The sequence below is a fragment of the Sorex araneus genome, chromosome 6, assembly GCF_027595985.1.
Source record: "Sorex araneus isolate mSorAra2 chromosome 6, mSorAra2.pri, whole genome shotgun sequence".
Lineage (NCBI taxonomy): Eukaryota > Metazoa > Chordata > Mammalia > Eulipotyphla > Soricidae > Sorex > Sorex araneus.
In genome coordinates this window covers 60,610,078-60,628,578 of record NC_073307.1, presented here as the reverse complement: position 1 = coordinate 60,628,578, position 18,501 = coordinate 60,610,078, and the positions used below count along the sequence as shown (strand labels likewise).

General features: G+C 59.4%; 1 protein-coding gene across 1 annotated transcript; it reads left to right on the top strand.

Annotated features, from left to right (window-relative positions):
• Positions 1 to 993: 993 nt before the first annotated feature.
• On the top strand, positions 994 to 18,336 carry TBC1D2B (TBC1 domain family member 2B). Its single transcript, XM_004617620.2, has 13 exons — positions 994 to 1,326; positions 6,529 to 6,682; positions 7,304 to 7,460; positions 8,393 to 8,559; positions 9,171 to 9,418; positions 9,797 to 10,177; positions 11,053 to 11,163; positions 11,567 to 11,760; positions 12,508 to 13,002; positions 14,065 to 14,182; positions 14,516 to 14,701; positions 15,782 to 15,903; positions 16,913 to 18,336. The coding sequence occupies exons 1-13, from the start codon at positions 1,015 to 1,017 to the stop codon at positions 17,103 to 17,105; spliced, it is 2,838 nt and encodes a 945-aa protein (XP_004617677.2). The 5' UTR covers positions 994 to 1,014; the 3' UTR covers positions 17,106 to 18,336.
• Positions 18,337 to 18,501: the final 165 nt, after the last annotated feature.

Below are 18,501 nucleotides of genomic sequence, written 5' to 3'. Positions count from 1 at the left end.
GTGCAGGGCTGGACTGAAGGCTGCAGCCCCACCTGTGGGGGCTTGTCCAGGGGTCCTCCCAGCCCTCTCAGGTCTGTGCCTTGAACTGAGAGGACATCCCCACTTCACAGAGCCCAGGCAGGCTGCACCTCCAATCCCAGCTCCTCCCACTCTAGGGAGTTCCCAGGCACCTACCTACCTGCAGCCTTCCCACTGGCCAGTGAGTCACTGCAGGGCGCTTGGCCCCGGGGCTCGGGCAGGCTCGCTCCCAGGGGTGGTAGTTTCCGCGCACCCGCTCTGCATCGTGCCTGCGAGCACAGATCTGGGGAGCCTGCTTGGGAGCACCTGGTTCCAACACCCCACGGCAGAGCGCCCGGGGCAGTGAGATCTGGGCGCAGGACACAGAGAGCCGAAAGGAGAGTTTGCCTCAGTCCGGATTTTCCAGAGACGCAACTTCAGGATTTTGGGAAACCCTCGCGTGGAAGACTCGATGAAGAAACAGCCACGCCTCAGCCGGGCGCGGGTCCAGCTCCGAGTCACACGCAGCCACGTGGACGGGGCGGCGCCGCCGGGACGGGGGGCGTGCAGGGGGTACGGGGTCTGGGGGGCGTGGAGCGGGCGAGCTCCAGAGCTTGGGGCTGCGCGGAGGGCAGAGGGGGCTGTGAGGCTGCTGAGAACTCAGAGTTGAGGTGCGGGGAGCTGAGCCGCCGGGGGCTGAGGTGCCGGGGACTGAGGCTCCGGGAAGCTGAGGCGCCGGGAGCCGAGGCTCCGGGAGGCTGAGGCGCCGGGAGCTGAGGCGCCGGGAGACGGGGTGCGGGTGGGAGAGGGGCCACTGGGGTGACGGGCTATTAGGGGCAGACGGCTGCGGCCGCGTGGAGCTGCGGGGCGGGAGCGGGGCGGGGGCGCGCGCGGGCGCCGGGCCCGGACTACAGCTCCCAGACGCCCTTGCGGGGGCGGGCGGGGGCGCGCGGAGGCGCGCGAGGGCGCGCGGGGCGGGGCGCGCGGGGGCGCGCGGGCCCGGCGCGCGGGCGGGTGATGCCGGGGCCCGGGGCGCGGGCCGAGGAGCGCGGCGGCGAGGGCGCGGGCCCCGCGCGGCTCTGCGGGTACCTGCAGAAGCTGTCGGGCAAGGGCCCGCTGCGCGGCTACCGCAGCCGCTGGTTCGTGTTCGACGCGCGCCGCTGCTACCTGTACTACTTCAAGAGCCCGCAGGACGCGCTGCCCCTCGGCCACCTGGACATCGCCGACGCCTGCTTCAGCTACCAGGGCCCCGACGAGGCGGCGGAGCCGGGCGCCGAGCCGCCCGCGCACTTCCAGGTGCACAGCGCGGACGGCGTCACGGTGCTCAAGGTGGGCGCGCCGCCTCCCTACGGCCCCTCCTCCCCGCCTTCCTGTCTCTGCACTTTCCGCAGCTCCTGGCCTGGACCCGGGTCTAGGCCGGCAGTGGCTGGGTCCGTGGCCTCTGACCTCCCAAGCGGCCGATTGCCCTAGAGGCCCCTTCGGAGCCCCCTGTGCAGGGGTGGCCCTTCAGCCACAGGCTTTGGGTGGAAGTGGCGGAGCCTCTCGGTCCCCGGTCGCAGTGGACAGGTGGAGACTACTCAGGTTCTTCCACGCTTCGGAATTTGCCGCGGGAGAGCCAGTGTGGGGCCCGCGGGTCAGAGCGCAGAGTCCCCCAAACCTGGAAAAAAACCTGCCTGGTCTCTGCTCCCAGCTGCCTGCGTGGTGCCGGCTTAGGTGGAGAGCAAGGCCTCTGCCCAGGGCTCAGGTCCTGTCCCCTGCAGCCCAGCTCCTGCCCAGTGAGGCCCAGTAAGGCCTGAGAGTCCCACCCGTCTGGCCCGGCAGCCCCAGGCCTCATGCAGTCAGGCAGACTGTGTCCGTGGTTTCGTGGTTTTGTGGGGAAGTACTAGAAGCAGCACCCTGTTTCGCATCATCCCTGAGTCTGTGCTCGGTCCCACTGAACCCAGTTTGGTTGTGGGGAGACGGGGGCATGCATCCCTGGGCACTGTTATTTGGAGTGCCCTGCATGTCCAGGCTCTCTGGACCACTGGACTCCAGATTCTGGGGCACAGCTGGGGCAGCCTTCTGAAATGGCCCAGGGGGTGGGTTTGTGGGGATGGAGCCCTCTCAAGTACCACCAGACAGCCTTCCTTTGGATGAGGGCTAAGAAGAGTAAAGCCCCTGCTGATGCTGAGCGTTTTTTTCTGCTCTCTGCCACGCCCCTGGCTCCTGCCCCTCCAGATTGAGGCGCCTTGAGTCTTAGGGGAAGCTAGTTCCAGAGTTTTTTGGTCAGCCTTGCTCCCTCCACTAGGGGGTCTGGAGGAGGCGACAGGGCTGGGGAGGGGGCAGCTGCTGTGGGCCAGGACAAGGCTGGGACTGGGCGTGTCTAGCAGCACCTGGCCTGGCCCTGTCTCCTAGTGATGTGGTGCCAGCATTGGGCCAGAGGGGGACGATGCTTTCCCTCCTTGCCCCTTTGCTGCTTCCCCACTGGCACCATCTCAGGCACGCCATCCCAGAGATGAATGCTCTTTCACACGCACAAGCAAGTGTGAGCATAATGTGCAAATCTGCATGAGAGTGGGACACGTGAGTGCAAAGGTATGCAGGTTTAAGTGTTTGCGAGTGGTGTGTGAGCGTGTGGATGTGTGTGAGTGGGCATTATTATGTTTGAGTGGGTGTGATTGTGTGTAAGCGCTTGTGTGAGTTGGGTGTGATTGTGTGAATGTGAGTGGGTGTGTTTGTGAGTACATCTGTGAGCATGTGAGTACGTGTGTGGGTGTGATTGGATGTGTGAGTGTATGAGGACATCTATGTGGGTATGATTGTGTGTGAGTGCCTGTGAGTGTGTGAGCAAATGTGAGTAGGTGTGATTGTTGTGTGATTGGGCATGAGCTCCTGTGAGTGAGTGGGCACAAGTGAGTATGTGAGTATGTGTATGAATTGAGCATATGTGAGTGCATGTGATTTGCATGTGAGTGCATGTAAGCGCATGTGATTGTGTGTTAGTGTATGTGAGTGGGTGTGAGCACATGAAGTCACGGACATTCACCTGAGCTGTTTGGCTGGTGGACTGAGGGGCAACAACTGATGGTGAGTCCTTGAGGAACAGCCAAAGACCCCGACTGTCATGGGCAGCACTTCTCTCTCATTATGTGTGGCCTCGGAATGTAGCCACATCTGTCCTTGGTTGTCCCAGGGACCTGCTTGTGGCCCCCTCGTGCCCCATTGCCAGAGCAGAACTGGCTTGTGGGCTTCCCTGTGTAATTTTCTTGGCCAGGTGTCTCCGAGACCCACTTCCCTCCAGCCTCTGCATCTGGAGGCTGCTGCTGCAGGTGCCGCCCCCATGTGTCCGCCGGCTGCTGTGCCTCCCTGCGTTGCTCGTGTCTACTCATATCTGGAGGCACACTCGGCTCTCCTTGAGCTCATCGGTGGGTTCTGAGGGCTCTGGATGGCTTCCAGGGTCTCCACCAGCCTTTGGGGGCTTGGATGTCACCATGGCTGAGTGGGCTTGGTCCTCCCAGACCTTTGACATTCTGTAGGAATAGACGGGAGAGACAGAAATGTCATTTAATGGTATTTCCTGGATGTTCATTCATGTCTAGGATTGGGTTCTGTGCCTCGGGCATCACTCTTGATTCTTCAAGTTCTTCTCAGGTTTCTAGCTGGTGGCCCCAGTGCTAACGGGTTTGTTTTCACAGCCTTTTTGTTGTTCCGTCTGCTTTTCCTGATACGTTGGTTCTCTGGCACTTGGTGCCACTTGTTTTTGTTTGGGAGCCATACCCAGTAGTGCTCAGGGATTATTCCTGCCTCTGCTCAAGGATGATGCTTGGGACTGTATGTGGTGCTGGGAATGGGATCAGCGCCTTTGCTGCACTCTGGCCCCAACTGGTGTTGCTTTGATTGCAATAGCTGGAGAAGCCTTGTTTGTGGGGCAGAGCTCAGGCCTCAGTTGGTGTCACAATGCTCAAACACCTCAAGACAGATTGGATCATGATAAGACAGATTGGATCATGATTGGATCATCGTTCCTTTTTTTTTTGTTTTGTTTTTTGTTTTTTGTGTCACACCCAGTGATGCTCAGGGGTTACTCCTGGCTCTGCAGTCAGGAATTACTCTTGAAGGTGCGTGGGGCACCATATGGGATGGTGGGCATTGAACCCGGGTCAGCTGTGTGCAAGGCAAACGCCCCACCCTCTGTATTATTGCTCCGGCCTCTGGATTGTCTTTTCTGCAGATGTTGGGTACTTCTCTTTGGAAGTGAGGTTTCGTTCTTCAGGATTTCTTACATGGGAGGGGGTGGTGTGTCCAGAATCCTCTTTCATGCTGGCACTAAGGGCCTCCGGCTGGCAGTGTCTGCGCCCCCCACTCCCTGCCCATGGCTGTGAGCCCAGCCTTCCTTCTGGTGGGTTTTGGCCATGGCTGTGCAGGAAGACTTTGGCTTGAGCAGGAGTCTCAGGGCCCCCCACCCGCCCGAGTTGGCTGCGGGCCCTACTGAGCTCTCACTCCTGCTTCCTCCCCAGGCTTACATCAGATTCCCAGGAATGCTGTGAACATCAGGGAACAGACACGGGCGATGGTAGAGAACTGTGCCCTCGATGCGCCCCTGCCTGTTGGAGCACCCTGTGGGGTGCCCCTATCATGCTGCCTGCTGGGACGTGCTGGCGTGACCCCACAGCCCCGTGTCTGTTGGCTGCCACGGTAGCAGGGGCAGATGTATACCGCCTGGATCTGTCAGACCAAGACCAGGCCATGATGAGGCTGGTTTGTTTCTCCATGTGATTAGACCGAGAGCCAAATCTCAGTTCTGCAGCAAACGGAAAATGCGAGGCTTTCCGGATTTCTGCCACGTCTGCAGACTCCTTAGTCCTGCATACTGTCTTATGATCTGGAGGGTTCTGATCCAGAGGGAGGGAGGGCCTGGGGTTCCAGTGCCCCTGCCCACACCATTCAGGAGCCCCTGCGGACAACAGCCCCCCCCCACCGGCCCCTCCCTAGTCACTTACTGCTACTGGGAATTTGGAACAGACACTTCAAGTACTTCTGCCCTTTATATGTTTGTTTAAATGTTTTTGGGTTTTGAGGGCCCCACCCACAGGTGCTCAGGGCTTACTCCTGACAGTCCTCAGAGGACCATATGGGTGGAGTGCTGGGGATTGTGGATTGTGCCTGCATGGCAGTCACTTTGCCTGCTGTACCCCATTTTACACCAGCCCCACTTTGACATTTTTAAAAGGAAATGAACAACTGATCATTGTCTCTGGGAAGTTTTTTTCCTGCCTTATTGACTAGATTTCTGTAACATGAATAACATGTCAGATGTTGAAAGCATGTGATCGAAAGGCTATCCCAGGAATTACGTGAGACATGATGAAGCATTTACTAATCTAGCTGTTCCTGAAACTTGGTGCTGCAGATGGAATGGGAAAAGGGTTTTTGTTTGTTTTTGTCTTGGGGCCACACCCAGTGGTACTTGGGTGTTACTCCAGGTTTTCTGCTAGGAATTGTTCCTACCGTGCTTTGGGGACCATATGGGCTGCCGAGGATCGAACCTGGTTCGGGTGCATGCAAAACAAGTGCCTTATTCTCTCTACTATCTTGCTCCAGCCCCACATTTTCTTTGAAGAGCAGATTTTTCATGGTGGCCACATTGCAGGAACTAGAAATTCTTGAGATTCACTCAGAGGGCAGCCAGATTTCGGAGCATGTGCTGCTGTGAGGCCAGAGAGTGACCAGGGCAATGGGAACGGGTAGAAGGCAAGCCCCTGCAGTCTCTCCCCAGCCAGAGGCCTGGAGTCAGGCGGAATAAGTGCATACACATGTGTGTAATCACATGTACATGTCACACACAGAGAACCCACACAAGTACATACCAGGTGTGCTCTCAGAATCTTAATGCCTGTACACACACTGACTCTGCACATGTGCCCTCACATGTATGTTCATGCTCAAGCTTGTGTGCATAATCCTCAATTTTCACGTGCACATATCTGTGTGCTCACATACCAGACATACCTGCCTCTGAGCTGGGGCTCTGTGGGGGCCCCCCAGCAGGAGGTGGGCCTGGGTACTCAGCCTCTGCTGCTGTGACCTTTCCTGGCCCCTCCCCCCACCTCTGCTGCCAGTGCTGGGTTCTGCCTAGCTGCAGACCGAGGCCTACTGCCCACTGCCCCAGATGCCAGAGGGGCTCGTGGCCCCCGAGCAGTCCCTACCCTGATCCTTCCTGTCCAGCTGAGTGTCACCCCATTCTGTCCCTCTCTGAGGAGCTGGTCCTGCATACGGGTACTGCCCTTGCTATGTCCCCCATCCCTGTGACCACACACTCCCCTGGACCCACTTCTCGCTCATCCCATGGGCTGACCTGTGCTCTGAGTTACTGAGGGTGGACACAAGCTATTTCTCTGTGATGCCCTGCATGCATGGGCACCTTGTGGACCAGTTGGGCTTCCTGGGTCTGTGTGAGTCTGAGTTTGGGGAGTGGGTCCAGCCTGGCCACTGTCCAGATCAGAGGTGGGAGGGGGTGGGGAGTTCAGCCCGTGACTGGTCTTCCACTCCTAGGCTCCAAACTGCCAACTCATGGCTCACTGGCTGCAGGAGCTGCAGCAGAGGCGATGGGAGTACTGCACCAGCCTGGACATGCTCAAGGGGGATCACGGGGCCCCGCTGGCACCTGGCGATGTGTCCACGGGCCTTGTGGCCAGAGACAACACAGGTGAGCCAGAAACAGTGCTGCCCTTCGCTGGGGCCACTCAGCTGGGAAACTCAGAATGAGGACAGTGACAGCCTGCGGATCCACATGCCTTATAAGGCCCTGCTGGGGGATAGGATGGGCAGTTGGACAGGGGGTGATGGTGCCCTCACCCTGCCCTGTGGGCAGACCAGATGCATACAGGAGAGGGCGTGTACCCAGGCTGACACTGACTCACTTTGTCCTGGGCTTGGCCACTCCCACATCTGGGTAGCCCTGGCCAGGCGCAATGTGGAAAGCATGTGGGTCCATATCCAAGGAAAGCTGTGCCCTTCCCCGGCTGTGAGTCCATGAGGTAAAGGGCTGCGCTAAGTGTCTAGACAGGAAGAGGGGACAGCACCCCTTTGCCGGGCCCCCTCCCTCTGGATGGTGCTCAGGACTTACTTTTGATGGTCCTTGGGGGCCCATAGGGGGGTGTGCAGGGGATTGAAACCAGATTGGCTGTGTACAAGACAAGTGCACTCCCCACCAGGCTATCGCTCCGGCCTGCCCCCCCAATTTTGGTTTTATACAGGGAACCCATCATTGTTGGTGAAGTTCCTGCCAAAGCTTCCAGTGATCCACATTTGCTTGCTTTTCCTTCAGACTCGGTGTTCCCTCACCCAGACACTTCTGCAGAGAAGGCCAGAAATGTCCTCGCTATGGAAACGGCTCCGGGAGGGCTGGTGGGCGAGAGCATGGCCGTCCCCACGCAGCCCAGCTCCATCAATTTCTCTCTGAGGCAGTGGGGCACAGAGCTCAGGTGAGAGGGAGCTGGACCTAGCAGTTTCTGGGAACAGGCCAGCCTGCTTCAGACAGGGACAGGCCTGCGTGGACTAAGATGCTCCACACTCGGCCTCAACTTCCTGTCTCCTCCGATGGAGAGCAGCATCCTGGGAGGAGCCAGGTCTGTTGGGAGCAAGGGTCCGGGTATCACTCTGGGGAAATGCTGCCAAGATGCCAGTTGCATGCTCTGCTGCTCGCTCAGTTAAAACAGACACTCAAGGGCCCGAGCAATAGCACAGCCGGAAGGGCCAGGGTCCATCTCCAGAACCCCATATGGTCCCCCGAATCCACCAGGAGTGATACCTGAATCAAGTATCACTCAGTAAGCCCTGAGCATGGCTGGGAATTCCCACCCCACCCCCTAAAAAAAAAAAAACTAAAAATAACTCATTATTAGCAGGAGGGCATTTGCCTTGCAGGCCGCCCATCCGGGTTTGATCCCCAGTGTCACTTACGGTCTCCTAAGTACCACCAGGAATAACTGCCAAGTACAGATCCAGGAGTAATCCCTGAGCACCGCCAGGTTTGGCCCCCCAAAAAAAAAAACAGAAAAAAAAGACAAATTTAAAAACACACTAATCTGTGCATGCAGCAGGCCACCATGACCACAGCTGATCCAGAACATTCTCTTTCACTCCAGCAGGGCACCCCCACCCCAGTGATTAGCAAGTGTCCCATTTTGTCCACCTGCTCTTCCAGTCCTCTCCTGCATGCATCTGCTTCCCCAGGACTTGCCCGCCCCAGTCTCCTTTCACTTGACAGAAGCTTCTCTAGCAGCATCCTCCTGGTTGCCTTTCCTTTTCCTGTGGGTCCTGTGGATGGTGTCACTCATAGGGACCCCACGGATGGAGCATGCAGGCACAGCTCGTGTCCACCGCCTAGCCAGCACACAGCTCCTTTTTCCAACAGAAATTCCATGTCTTCTCTGCGACCTGGAAGAGGCCATAGTGATGGGCGCAAGAGCGTGTTTTACACCAATGAGGAGTGGGAGATCCTGGACCCCAGCCCCAAGGAACTGGAGGAGTCCCTGGTGGTCACTGAGGAGCGGAGACGCCCGATGCCTGAAGGGAACAAAGGTAGAAACCTGGGTGGCACAGCTGCTGCCCAATGCCCCTTCTGCAGTCTGCAGGGGAGGGTCTCATCTGTCTGCTTTTGAGTCTCCTGGAGAAGCAAGTCTTCGTTTGTACTTCTGTGGTCAGGGGCAAGAACACGGTCACACTTTCCCCTGTGTTTATAACTGAGAAGTTGTAAACGGAGAGTTTTGTCCTCAGGCAGATCTAAGAAGTCAGGTGAGGGGGCACAGCAGGGAAGGTATTTGCCTTGCATGCAGCCAACCAGATTCGATTCCCCATGCCCCAGAAAGTTCCCCCAGCTGGCCAGGAGTGATCTCTGAGTGCAGAGCCAGTAGGAAGTCCTGAGCACAGCTGGGTGTGGCCCCCAAACAAAAGAAAAACAAAAGAAGCCAGGCAAGTCCTCAGTCATAGGAACCCTGCGTGCCTTTGGGGTGCCTGGGAGGCAGCTGGGGGTGCTCCCTGGTGTCCCTTCTGACCCCTGTGTGCCTGAGTCAGGAGCAGGCACTGAGTGGATTCTCCAGGGAGCACCGCGTCCTCGCAGCCTGCCATCCTGCCGTCCGGAGGCCTGCATGGCTTGCGAAGGGAAGAGCCAGTTTTGTTTTGTTTTCACTTAGGAGTCACCAGCTTCCCCTTTGATCTGGGGCGTCTTCCTTCCAAAGCAAAGCGCCCCATGAGAGACATGATTGGGTTGTACAGAAGCCGGCAGGGCAGCGGCGGTGGCGGTAGCGGCAGTGGCAGTGGCAGTGGCAGTGGCAGCGGCAGCAGCAGCGACCCGGCCGTTGAGGGGCCCACAGGCAGCGCCGACATGCAGAGTCTGCAGGACGAGCTGGTGCAGCTGAGGAAAGAGCTCTCCAGCCAGAAGGTACCTGCTGCTCCCTGGCCTCCACAGGCGGCCCTCCTTCCCCGCCTGCAAGCCCTCATGCTGCCCACCTGCTCTCCTGCACTTGTCTCAACTTTTCCTTTCCGTGTTGCTGGGAGGACAGTGGGGCCAGTGCTCTGACACTGACCCCCCGCGCTGCCCCTCAGACCTGGACACTGCAGACCGGCTTCCTGTTCACTGTCCCCTTCCCCGCCTCTCCCCTCTCTGGAGTCCTCCAAGGGGAAGTTGGCTGTAAGCCTTTTCAGTTGGGTTTCGGCATTTCCTCAGATTCTCGCAGCTGCTCCCCCCCGCCCCCCCCCTGTGGAGTGGGGAGTGTTTCCGCTCCCCTCCCCCAGCTCTGCCCTCCCTGCCCCTCTCCAGGAACTGGTGCGGCTACTGCAGCAGACTCTGCGCTCCTCCCAGTATGACAAGTACTTCACCAGCAGCCAGCTGTGTGAGGGTGTCCCGAAGGGCTCCCTGGAGCTCCTGCACCAGAAGGATGCGCAGATCCTGGGCCTGGCCGGGCAGCTGGAGCGGCTGGGCGCCGAGAAGGAGAGCCAGCAGCTGGAGGTGCGGACACTGAAGCATAAGGTGGGCGAGCTCAGCGAGCAGCTGGGCATGCTGCTGGAGACCATCCAGGCCAAGGACGAGGTCATCATCAAGCTGTCCCGGCAGCTCAGCGAGGACAGCGCCGCTCCCAGCATACCACCCACCTCCCCCTCGGGCCCCGACAAGGATCTACTGGAGCTGGACCGGCTGAAGGTCAGCTGGAGCCGGGCCCTTGAGTCCCCGCCGTGCCTCATAGCTCTGCTGTCGTGGTTACAGCACCCTCCCTCAGCTAGCATCCTGGAGCCTGAGTCGGTCCCAGGGCTGGTCCATCCCTGTGTGGGGTCACTGCTTTCAGCAGGGCTGGCTTCCGCTCCCCCACTGCCTCGGCCCCTGTAGACCCGCTGGGCCCAGCTGGCTGCATCCTGTCTGGCGGGCCAGCTCTGGCAGCCTAAACCCAAGGAAAAATGATGAGGCTGCTGTGGCCAGTGGCATCTGATCAGGGCTCTCCACAGCCCACGAGGCCCAGTACAGAGTGGCAGGGCTTCCATCCGAGTCAGAAGCTTCTGGTGAAGTAGCCCTGGTCCTGGCCTGGGAGACACTATTGTCACTTTCCACGCCCCTCTCCAGCCTGGCCCTGCACCTTGTAGAGCTGTAAAGTCCACAGGCATGTCCCTGAGGGCAGGGGTGAGGTGCTGGGCGGGTCAGGTTTGGCTGCCTCACAGGGGTGACAGTGCTGGGTGGGTCAGAAGCGGGGCTGGGGGTTCGGGGGGAGCATCCTAGCAGTCCTGGGAATGGCAGCGTTGCTGGGGCAAGGCCAGTCCCTCTGACATCAGCACCAGTGTCCGGCACTCTTGAGGCCGGGGCACCCTGAGAGAAGCAGGGCAGTGGCAGACACCCTATCTTGACCTTGCCACCAGTCATGTGTTCAAACCTGGGGACCCGCATCCTCTGTGTATCTCTGTGTCCAAATGGCACTAGGGGGTGGTGGCGGGGCATGGTCCTGGGCTCCCAGATACCATCCAGGGTCTGCAGACCCCACACTGACTGAACAGTGCAGCCAACCAGAGGGCCTGCTTTTCTCTCCACAGGACAGTCTGCAGGGCTATAAAACCCAAAACAAATTTCTGAATAAGGAAATTCTTGAGCTCTCGGCTCTGCGGAGAAATGCAGAAAGGAGAGAGAGGGACCTGATGGCCAAGGTGCGTCTGGTGTGTTTCCTGGGCCAGAGCCCGGAGCCTGTCCAGCTTCCCCATGGTGCAGGGGTGGGCTTGAGGGCAGAGCTGTGGGGACAAGATGAGACAGAAATACCAGCTCCACCTTGTTGCACCCCAAGAGTCTTTGCTCACATTAAACCTCTGAGTACCCTGAGGCCTCTGGGGAGAGTGTGTGGTTTGAGGATAGTGACGTGAGTGTGGCTGCAAAGGGCTTTGCAAGGCACCAGCAGCTCTCGCTATTCTTTGTTCCCCCCCAGGCGTGGGGGAGGTCCGTGGCTTCTATCCCTTCCCTGTCCATCTCTAGCTGAGGCTGACTGCTTTGCGCATGTCTGGAATGGGGGGCTGGTCACCCTCTGCTCGCCAGGCTCTGACCCCCCACTCTCCACAGTATTCTAGCCTGGAGGCCAAACTCTGCCAGATCGAGAGCAAGTACCTCATCCTGCTCCAGGAAGTAAGGACGCCCGTCTGCTCAGAGGGGCCTGGGCCTGCCCACGAGGTCATCGCCCAGCTGCTGGAGGATGCCCTGCAGGTGGACGGCCCTGAGCAGCCAGAGCAAGCCCTCCTCAAACCGCCACTGGTCAGGTGAGTGTGCAACGAGCAACCCCGAAGCACAGCAGTCCTGCACCGTGGTGCCCGGCCAGCCCCCTCCTGCACCAGACCTAGTGAGGGCTTCAGGCAGTTCTTCCAACTTTCCTGCCCTCTCACCTCTCAGCTCCTTTGCAAGTGTTTGGGGACAGTGATACGTTTCATGCACAGATGCCTGTTAGTGTCAGTTCCTGAAATGATCAGGCTGACTCACGTGCACTCTGTGACACTGGTCACCTGCCTCCCAGGGCCAGCAAGTGTCGTTCTACTCCCTTGTCCCCGTGCCTGTGCGCAGAAGTGGGAACTAGCAAGGAGTCCTGTCGGGTGCATGTCTTCACTCTGCCCCGTGTGCACACATGTTGCGGGGGCTGATGCTGGTCTTGACCCACGCTGGTGCTCACATCCAGCGCCACTGCGTCTGTGAATGCGGCCGGCTCAGCTGCTGCTCCTATCTGGCCTGTGCTTAGCTATTCTTACAGGTGTGGCTGCAGCTCTGGACCATGGCTGATCAGCGCTGCTGCCTCTCAGCGCTGCTGCCTCTTCTCTGCCTGTCATGCTTCAGGCATGCAGCCATCCAGAACAGGGCTTTGTGGGGTCTAAGGAGGAAAAAGCCAGGCTTAGCCCCTTCCACACTGAGGAGGGGGACAGGGTACCCCCTTGCAGACTGCAAGGTACCAGCAACTCTCGCTATCACGAGTGGGGTCCGTGTCTGGGTCACTCAGAGTCTGGCACTTCTCTCCACAGCGAGTACGACATTTATGGGTTCAGGACTGTCCCCGAGGATGATGAGGAGGAGAAGCTGGTGGCCAGGGTGCGAGCCCTGGACCTGAAGACTCTACACCTAACAGAGACCCAGGAGGTGTCCACGGGGGTGAAGTGGGAGAACTTCCTGGCGAGTACCGTCAACCGGGAGATGGCCTGCTGCCCGGAGCTGAAGGGCCTGATCCGCTCGGGCATCCCGCATGAGCACCGCCCCAAGGTGTGGAAGTGGTGCGTGGACCTGCACGCACGCAAGTTTAAGGACAGCGCTGAGCCCGGCTACTTCCAGTCACTGCTAGAGAAGGCGCTGGCGCGGCAGAACCCGGCCTCCAAACAGATCGAGCTGGACCTACTGCGCACACTGCCCAACAACAAGCACTACGCGGGCCCCACGTCCGACGGTGTCCAGCGCCTGCGCAACGTCCTGCTGGCCTTCTCCTGGCGCAACCCCGACATCGGTTACTGCCAGGGCCTGAACCGGTACGTGCCGCCTCCCAGGCCTCTGCGGCACTGTAGGGCTGTGCTGTACGGGCACATGCATGCCCAGCTGGGCCTCCCCTGGCCGCCTCCTGGAAGCACAGGAAGCTCCTACACAGCGAGAGGGAGGAGCAGGGTCCTGCCTGCTCGGATGTTGGCCCCCACTAATAAGCACCAGAATCTGCTTCCTCCACCCTCACATGCCAGCCCTTGAGTGCGGGGGGCTCTGGCGGGCAGGAGGGCCTCAGCTGGCGGGACTCATGCTCCAAGCACCAAACTGGGCTCCTCCCAGACCAGGATCTCCCTGCAGATGTGCCCCCGCCCAGATGCCAGGACTGCCCCTTGTCTGCAGACCAAGACCTTTGGACCGGTGTGTCCACGTCACCCCACCTCTCATGCTCCGCCCTGTGTTTCTGGCCTCTGAGCTCTTCTGTCTGCTTCTCGCCTCTGAACAGAGACCCTCTCATTGGATTTGCCCCTTTGTACTCTGCTGGGGGAGGTCTGGGGGAGAGTCCTGTGCTCACTGCATATGACTCTGCATCCTCATGCTGTATTTGGCCTTGGGCTCTGCTCTCTGCCCAGCTCCTCACTGTTGCTGTCCCTTGACTTTTCCACCTTTCTCTTCCGCATTCCACTCACAACAGCCCTTGGGTTTTGGCTTTTCTTTCTTTCTTTCTTTTTTTCAGAGAAGCTCATGGAGTTTCTTGAGGGGGGGAAATCATCTTATGGGCAGGAGTGATAGGACAGTGAGGAGAGCGTTTGCCTTGCATGCGACCAATCTGGTTTAATCCCCAGCACCCTGTATGGTCCCCCAAGCACCACCAGGAGTAATCCCTGAGTGCAAAGCCAGGAGCAACCCCTGAGCACTGCCAGGTATGACTCAAAAAAAGGAAAAAACATCACGTTTTGACTAGAGCTGAGTGCAGTGACCTGCAGGGCCCTGGTGGCGGGCCAGCCAGCCACTTCCTGCCACTTCCTCCCATCCTCTGCTTCCTCTGTTGTGTCTCTCCCCCACCCCTCCCCCAGTGCTCATCTCTCCCCGCCCCCCACCTGTTCTGCCTGCAGGTTGGCGGCAGTGGCTCTCCTTTACCTGGACCAGGAAGATGCTTTCTGGTGCCTGGTCACCATCGTGGAGGTGTTCATGCCCCGGGACTACTACACGAAGACTCTCTTAGGGTCACAGGTATGAGAGGACTCGGCGAATGAGGCAGAGCCTGAGAGTGGCCTGGGTGCAGGCTGTGCTGCCCCACACAGATTCCAGTGGCCCAGTCACCCACCCGGGAGCCAGCCAGGATCGGGTGTGTGTGGGGTGTGTGGGTTCCAGGAGTGGTGGGAGTATGCAGAGGTGCCTGGGAAACCCGGATGTGTCAGAGCAGGCCAGGCCTGCGGAGGGTCCTCAAGTCCAAGTAGTTTGCATGTGATGGGCACGTGCCCTGTTGCGTGTCCTGTGAGTACACGCCCGCCCATGGCTGGTCCACCCTGAGCTGGTGCTGACCCGCTCCTTCCTGCCATGCAGGTGGACCAGCGGGTGTTCAGGGACCTCATGAGTGAGAAGCTGCCCCGAGTGCACGCACACCTGGAGCAACACCAGGTCGACTACACGCTCATCACCTTCAACTGGTTCCTGGTGGTGTTCGTGGACAGTGTCGTCAGTGATGTGCTCTTCAAGATCTGGGACTCGTTCCTCTACGAGGGGCCCAAGGTGGGTGCCTGGGCGAGTGTGGCGCTCGGGCTCCTCTCTTCTGAGTATTTGCAGGCCGACCCGGCACCCCTGGTTGGGACATATCCCGTCCCCACATGCCAGTCCCCAAGCTCCCCCCTGGACCATGTGCAGCCCCAGCACTAGGCTGTGGCCTTGTGACCCCCGAAACTCTAGAGAAAGCGTCACTGCATCCTTGCTCCCTCGCACCAACGGCTCCTACTTGGCCCAGCATCTCTGGGAAATAGCTCCCGGCCTCCTGAACACTGCCTAGGAGGAGACCACATTCAGCCTGTCACAGACGGCAGGACACCCCCCCTCCCACATTTGTTGAGAGGATATAAAGGTCTGGTCAGCAGGGCTTCCACACAGCCACCTGGTGACAGACTGGCAGTTTGGGGGCTCAAACCTGGTTATCCCACGTGTAAAACATGGCTCAGCCCTCTGAGCTCCTGGCAGCATCTGCGTGAAAGTCCGCTTCCGGTGGGAGCGCTTGCTGGTGTCCAGCCCTCCAGAGGGCACTGTGACCTCTCCTGGGCTGGAGGAGGGCTGTCTGGCTCCTCCCTAACCTAGGAAGTAGCCTTCCCCTAGGTGCTGCATCTGGGGGCAGAAGCAGGCCAGGGGGTGCTGGGTTCTGTGGTTGGGGCTGGTGTGCCCTGCAGCAGGCCTGGCTACCCCGTGTACCCGGGCAGGTCTGTGCCCTCCATGGCCAGGCACGCACTGCTGAGCCTGTGTGGTGACCATCAGGGATTCTCTCCAGTTCCCAGTGCTTCCCACTGAGCCAGCAGCAAGCCTTGGTCTACTGAAGCCCCTGAATCACTCTCAGCCATAGCCCCCAGGCTCAGGGCTTTGTTGCAGAAGCTGCCTGGGGGCTGGAGACTCGGCTGAGAGTGTCTGAGCAAAGACCTGGTTTGGGTTTTATCAGAACTGATTTCTCCCTGCCCTTGACTAACACAGCAGGCGGGGCAGGGAGGGCCCCACGGGCCAGCACAGTTTCCTGTAGGCAATTGCTTTAAGCAAGGGTCTCACAGCCTGGAAGCTGCCCCCACCTGGCCTGCTCACTCCCCCCTCCACCCCCCCCAGGTGATATTCCGATTTGCCTTGGCGCTCTTCAAGTACAAGGAAGAGGAGGTGCTGAGGCTGCAGGAGCCCATGGCCATCTTCAAGTACCTCCGCTCCTTCACCCGCACTGTCTTGGATGCCCGGTGAGTCTGGGAGGGGGGGTCTCTGGCCTTTTGGGGCTTCCTTGGAGCTCCTAGCAATGGGGGGAGCAAGCTGGGGTGCCTGGAACAAGCAAGGGACATGGCAGTCTATGGCTGCCCTCAAGCCAGCACCTCAGCTCTGTGAGAGGCATAAAGTGATGCTGAGGACACATGAGCCCCAGGGAGGCTCATGACCTAGAGGCTTTCTGTCTGGTGCCTGGAGATGAGCCAGCTGCCAGGGTCAACGGTCAGAATCCAGGGGGTGGGAGAAGCCAGTAGGGCCAGTGTTGTCACCTGTGGGGTGGCAGGTGGGGGCCTGGTCTGGGCAGTGTGGGGCACTGTGCTCCCCTTGGAGCAGAGCACTGGGTGAGAAGCGGGAGAGACGAGGGGTTGCCCCACGCCAGGGCCAGAGCACTCTGGACCAGAACAGCATGCTCTGCGCCAGGCCATGGTTGAGCCGTCTGTTGAAAGGCGGGCCATACTTAGTCCTTTAAGGAAAGTGCACTTTTTATTTTGGTTTGGGGCTGTTCCCTGTTCGGGAGTAATCCCTGTAGTGTTTGGGGCACACCCTGCCACACATGCCTGAACTGTGCAGATAGCAAGACGCAGACCCACCATCCCGAGTGCCCTGCACTGCCACCTGGCGGGCAGCTCTGGTCACTGATTCAGGGTCAATCTGTGTCATGCTGCGGGTGAGTCTGTGGGTGCCGCCTCCTCCCCCCACATCTTCTCAGGTCCAGAGGAAGGAGTCCTGCAGGGCAGCCCCACAGAACAGAACACTGCCCAGCTCTGGCCCAGGAGCCTGGCGGTGGCATCGCCTGGGGCCCCTTTAGTTTCGTGCTCATCATCAGCTAGTGGTCAGCACCTGACTCTGGTGCCAGCCAGAAAGCCAGGCAGCAGCTCCAATGCAGATGTGGTCAGGTGCAAGCATGGGCCCAGGCCTGAGGGCAGCAGGAGGCAGGGAGGGTGGACAGCTGTGCCGTTGCTGTGCTGATGCCGTTTCTCCCTACAGGAAGCTGATCAGCATCTCGTTCGGGGACCTGAATCCCTTCCCACTGCGGCAGATCCGGAACCGGCGTGCCTACCACCTGGAGAAGGTGCGGCTGGAGCTTACAGAGCTGGAAGCCATCCGGGAGGACTTTGTGAGGGAGCGGGATGCCAGCCCCAACAAGGGGGAGCTGGTCAGCGACGAGGAGGACACCTGAGCCCCCGCCTCACGCCAGGGGCCCAGAGGCACTGCCCGTCCTACAGGGGCTCTGCTCTGCTCACAGCCATCTCTGACCAGCTGGTGAGTGACCAGCTAGCCGTTTCTGTGACCGGTGCACAGGTCTCCCAGGCTGCGAACTGAGGCTGGACGGTGGTGGGGTCCATGTCCCCCAACGCTGCTTATCACGTGGATTCCAGGGCAGAGGGAGGCCCCCTCAGAAAGGTCAATCTGTCCACTTCAAAACAGCTTCTGGATCCAGAACGGTGTGACCCTAAGGGGCATGCAGGCTGTGGGGCTCCCAGCAAAGCCCCCCAGCTGGCTCTGGCAGGGGCTGGGAACAGTGCTTCCTATGGCTTCAGCAGAGGCAGCCCCTCGCCATGATGGCACCCGGCCCTCTAGTCTCCAGAGGCACTGAGCATGGCCAGTCCTTGTACCCTTGCTCTGGCCCTCCTCTCTGTTGAGGGCTTCTCTGACTGAAAAGATCAGCATGGGCCATGTGGCCTCAGCCAAAGAGAAGGACCGATGGCATGCAAGGCCCCAGTAGGGGCGTCAGGAACTTGTTGGCTTCTTACAGTCTGAGGTGCTGTTGGGCTGAGCTCCTGGATCCTAGTCAGTGTGTCAGTAGAATTTTCCGGGGGGAGGCAGTGGCCTATCTTTGGCCAGAGACTCTACCAGGTGATGCAGACATCCTGAGGGGCTCAGGAGTCCCCCCAAGGGGCTGGAATACTGCTTCGGCAGAGAGAGAGTGGCTGGCTGAGAGGGTCCGGGGCTCTGGGTGTCTGAGCATCAGCCATGTCCATGAGAAGGCGGAAGGGGCAAGCACTTCTGGGGGGGCTCCCCCTGGAAGGTGGGGGCAGTGGAGACAGGATGGAGCCAGCTCCTCCAGCAACCCATCAAAGGTCATTCCCTGTGGTCCTGGGGCAGGCAAGGGCCTGACGTGTTCATACTTTTGTACGTTTTCATTACAGTTTCTATTTTTATAGGCTTTTTTTACCAAGGTTTTTCGAGACTGCATGTGCCTGCAGTGGCCAGTACCCTGGGGTGCTGCCCGCTGCTCTTTCCCTGCTGTGCCACAGTGCAGGGCGGCAGCTGTTGTCTTGGGGGCCTCGGGTACTGTGCCTGTGCCTGGTGCTGGCCCAGTGCCCAAAGGGACACTCCCCAACTTGACCACGGGTGGTCAGTGCCATATCCATGTCACTGCAGCTTCTGTGCTGCCCTGCATGCTAAAGTCTGAGTTGTCATAGTAAAAGACAAATAAACTAATTTGTGTAACATTCTGGCTGGAAATGCAGCTGCCACCAGGAGGGGCCCCTGGAGTATGTCTGGGGTGGGGGCCCCTGGGAGCCCATATTTGTCTGGAGCAGCCCCGCCCGCCCGCCTGAGTCACGACTGGC

What these genes read in the sequence shown, in the direction of transcription:
- TBC1D2B (XM_004617620.2), top strand. Translation starts at nt 1,015, where the DNA reads ATGCCGGGGCCCGGGGCGCGGGCCGAGGAGCGCGGCGGCGAGGGCGCG. An exon ending in TGTGGCCAGAGACAACACAG is followed by an intron (nt 6,683 to 7,303) that starts GTGAGCCAGAAA and finishes CTTTTCCTTCAG; the next exon opens with ACTCGGTGTTCCCTCACCCA. An exon ending in GATGCCTGAAGGGAACAAAG is followed by an intron (nt 8,560 to 9,170) that starts GTAGAAACCTGG and finishes GTTTTCACTTAG; the next exon opens with GAGTCACCAGCTTCCCCTTT.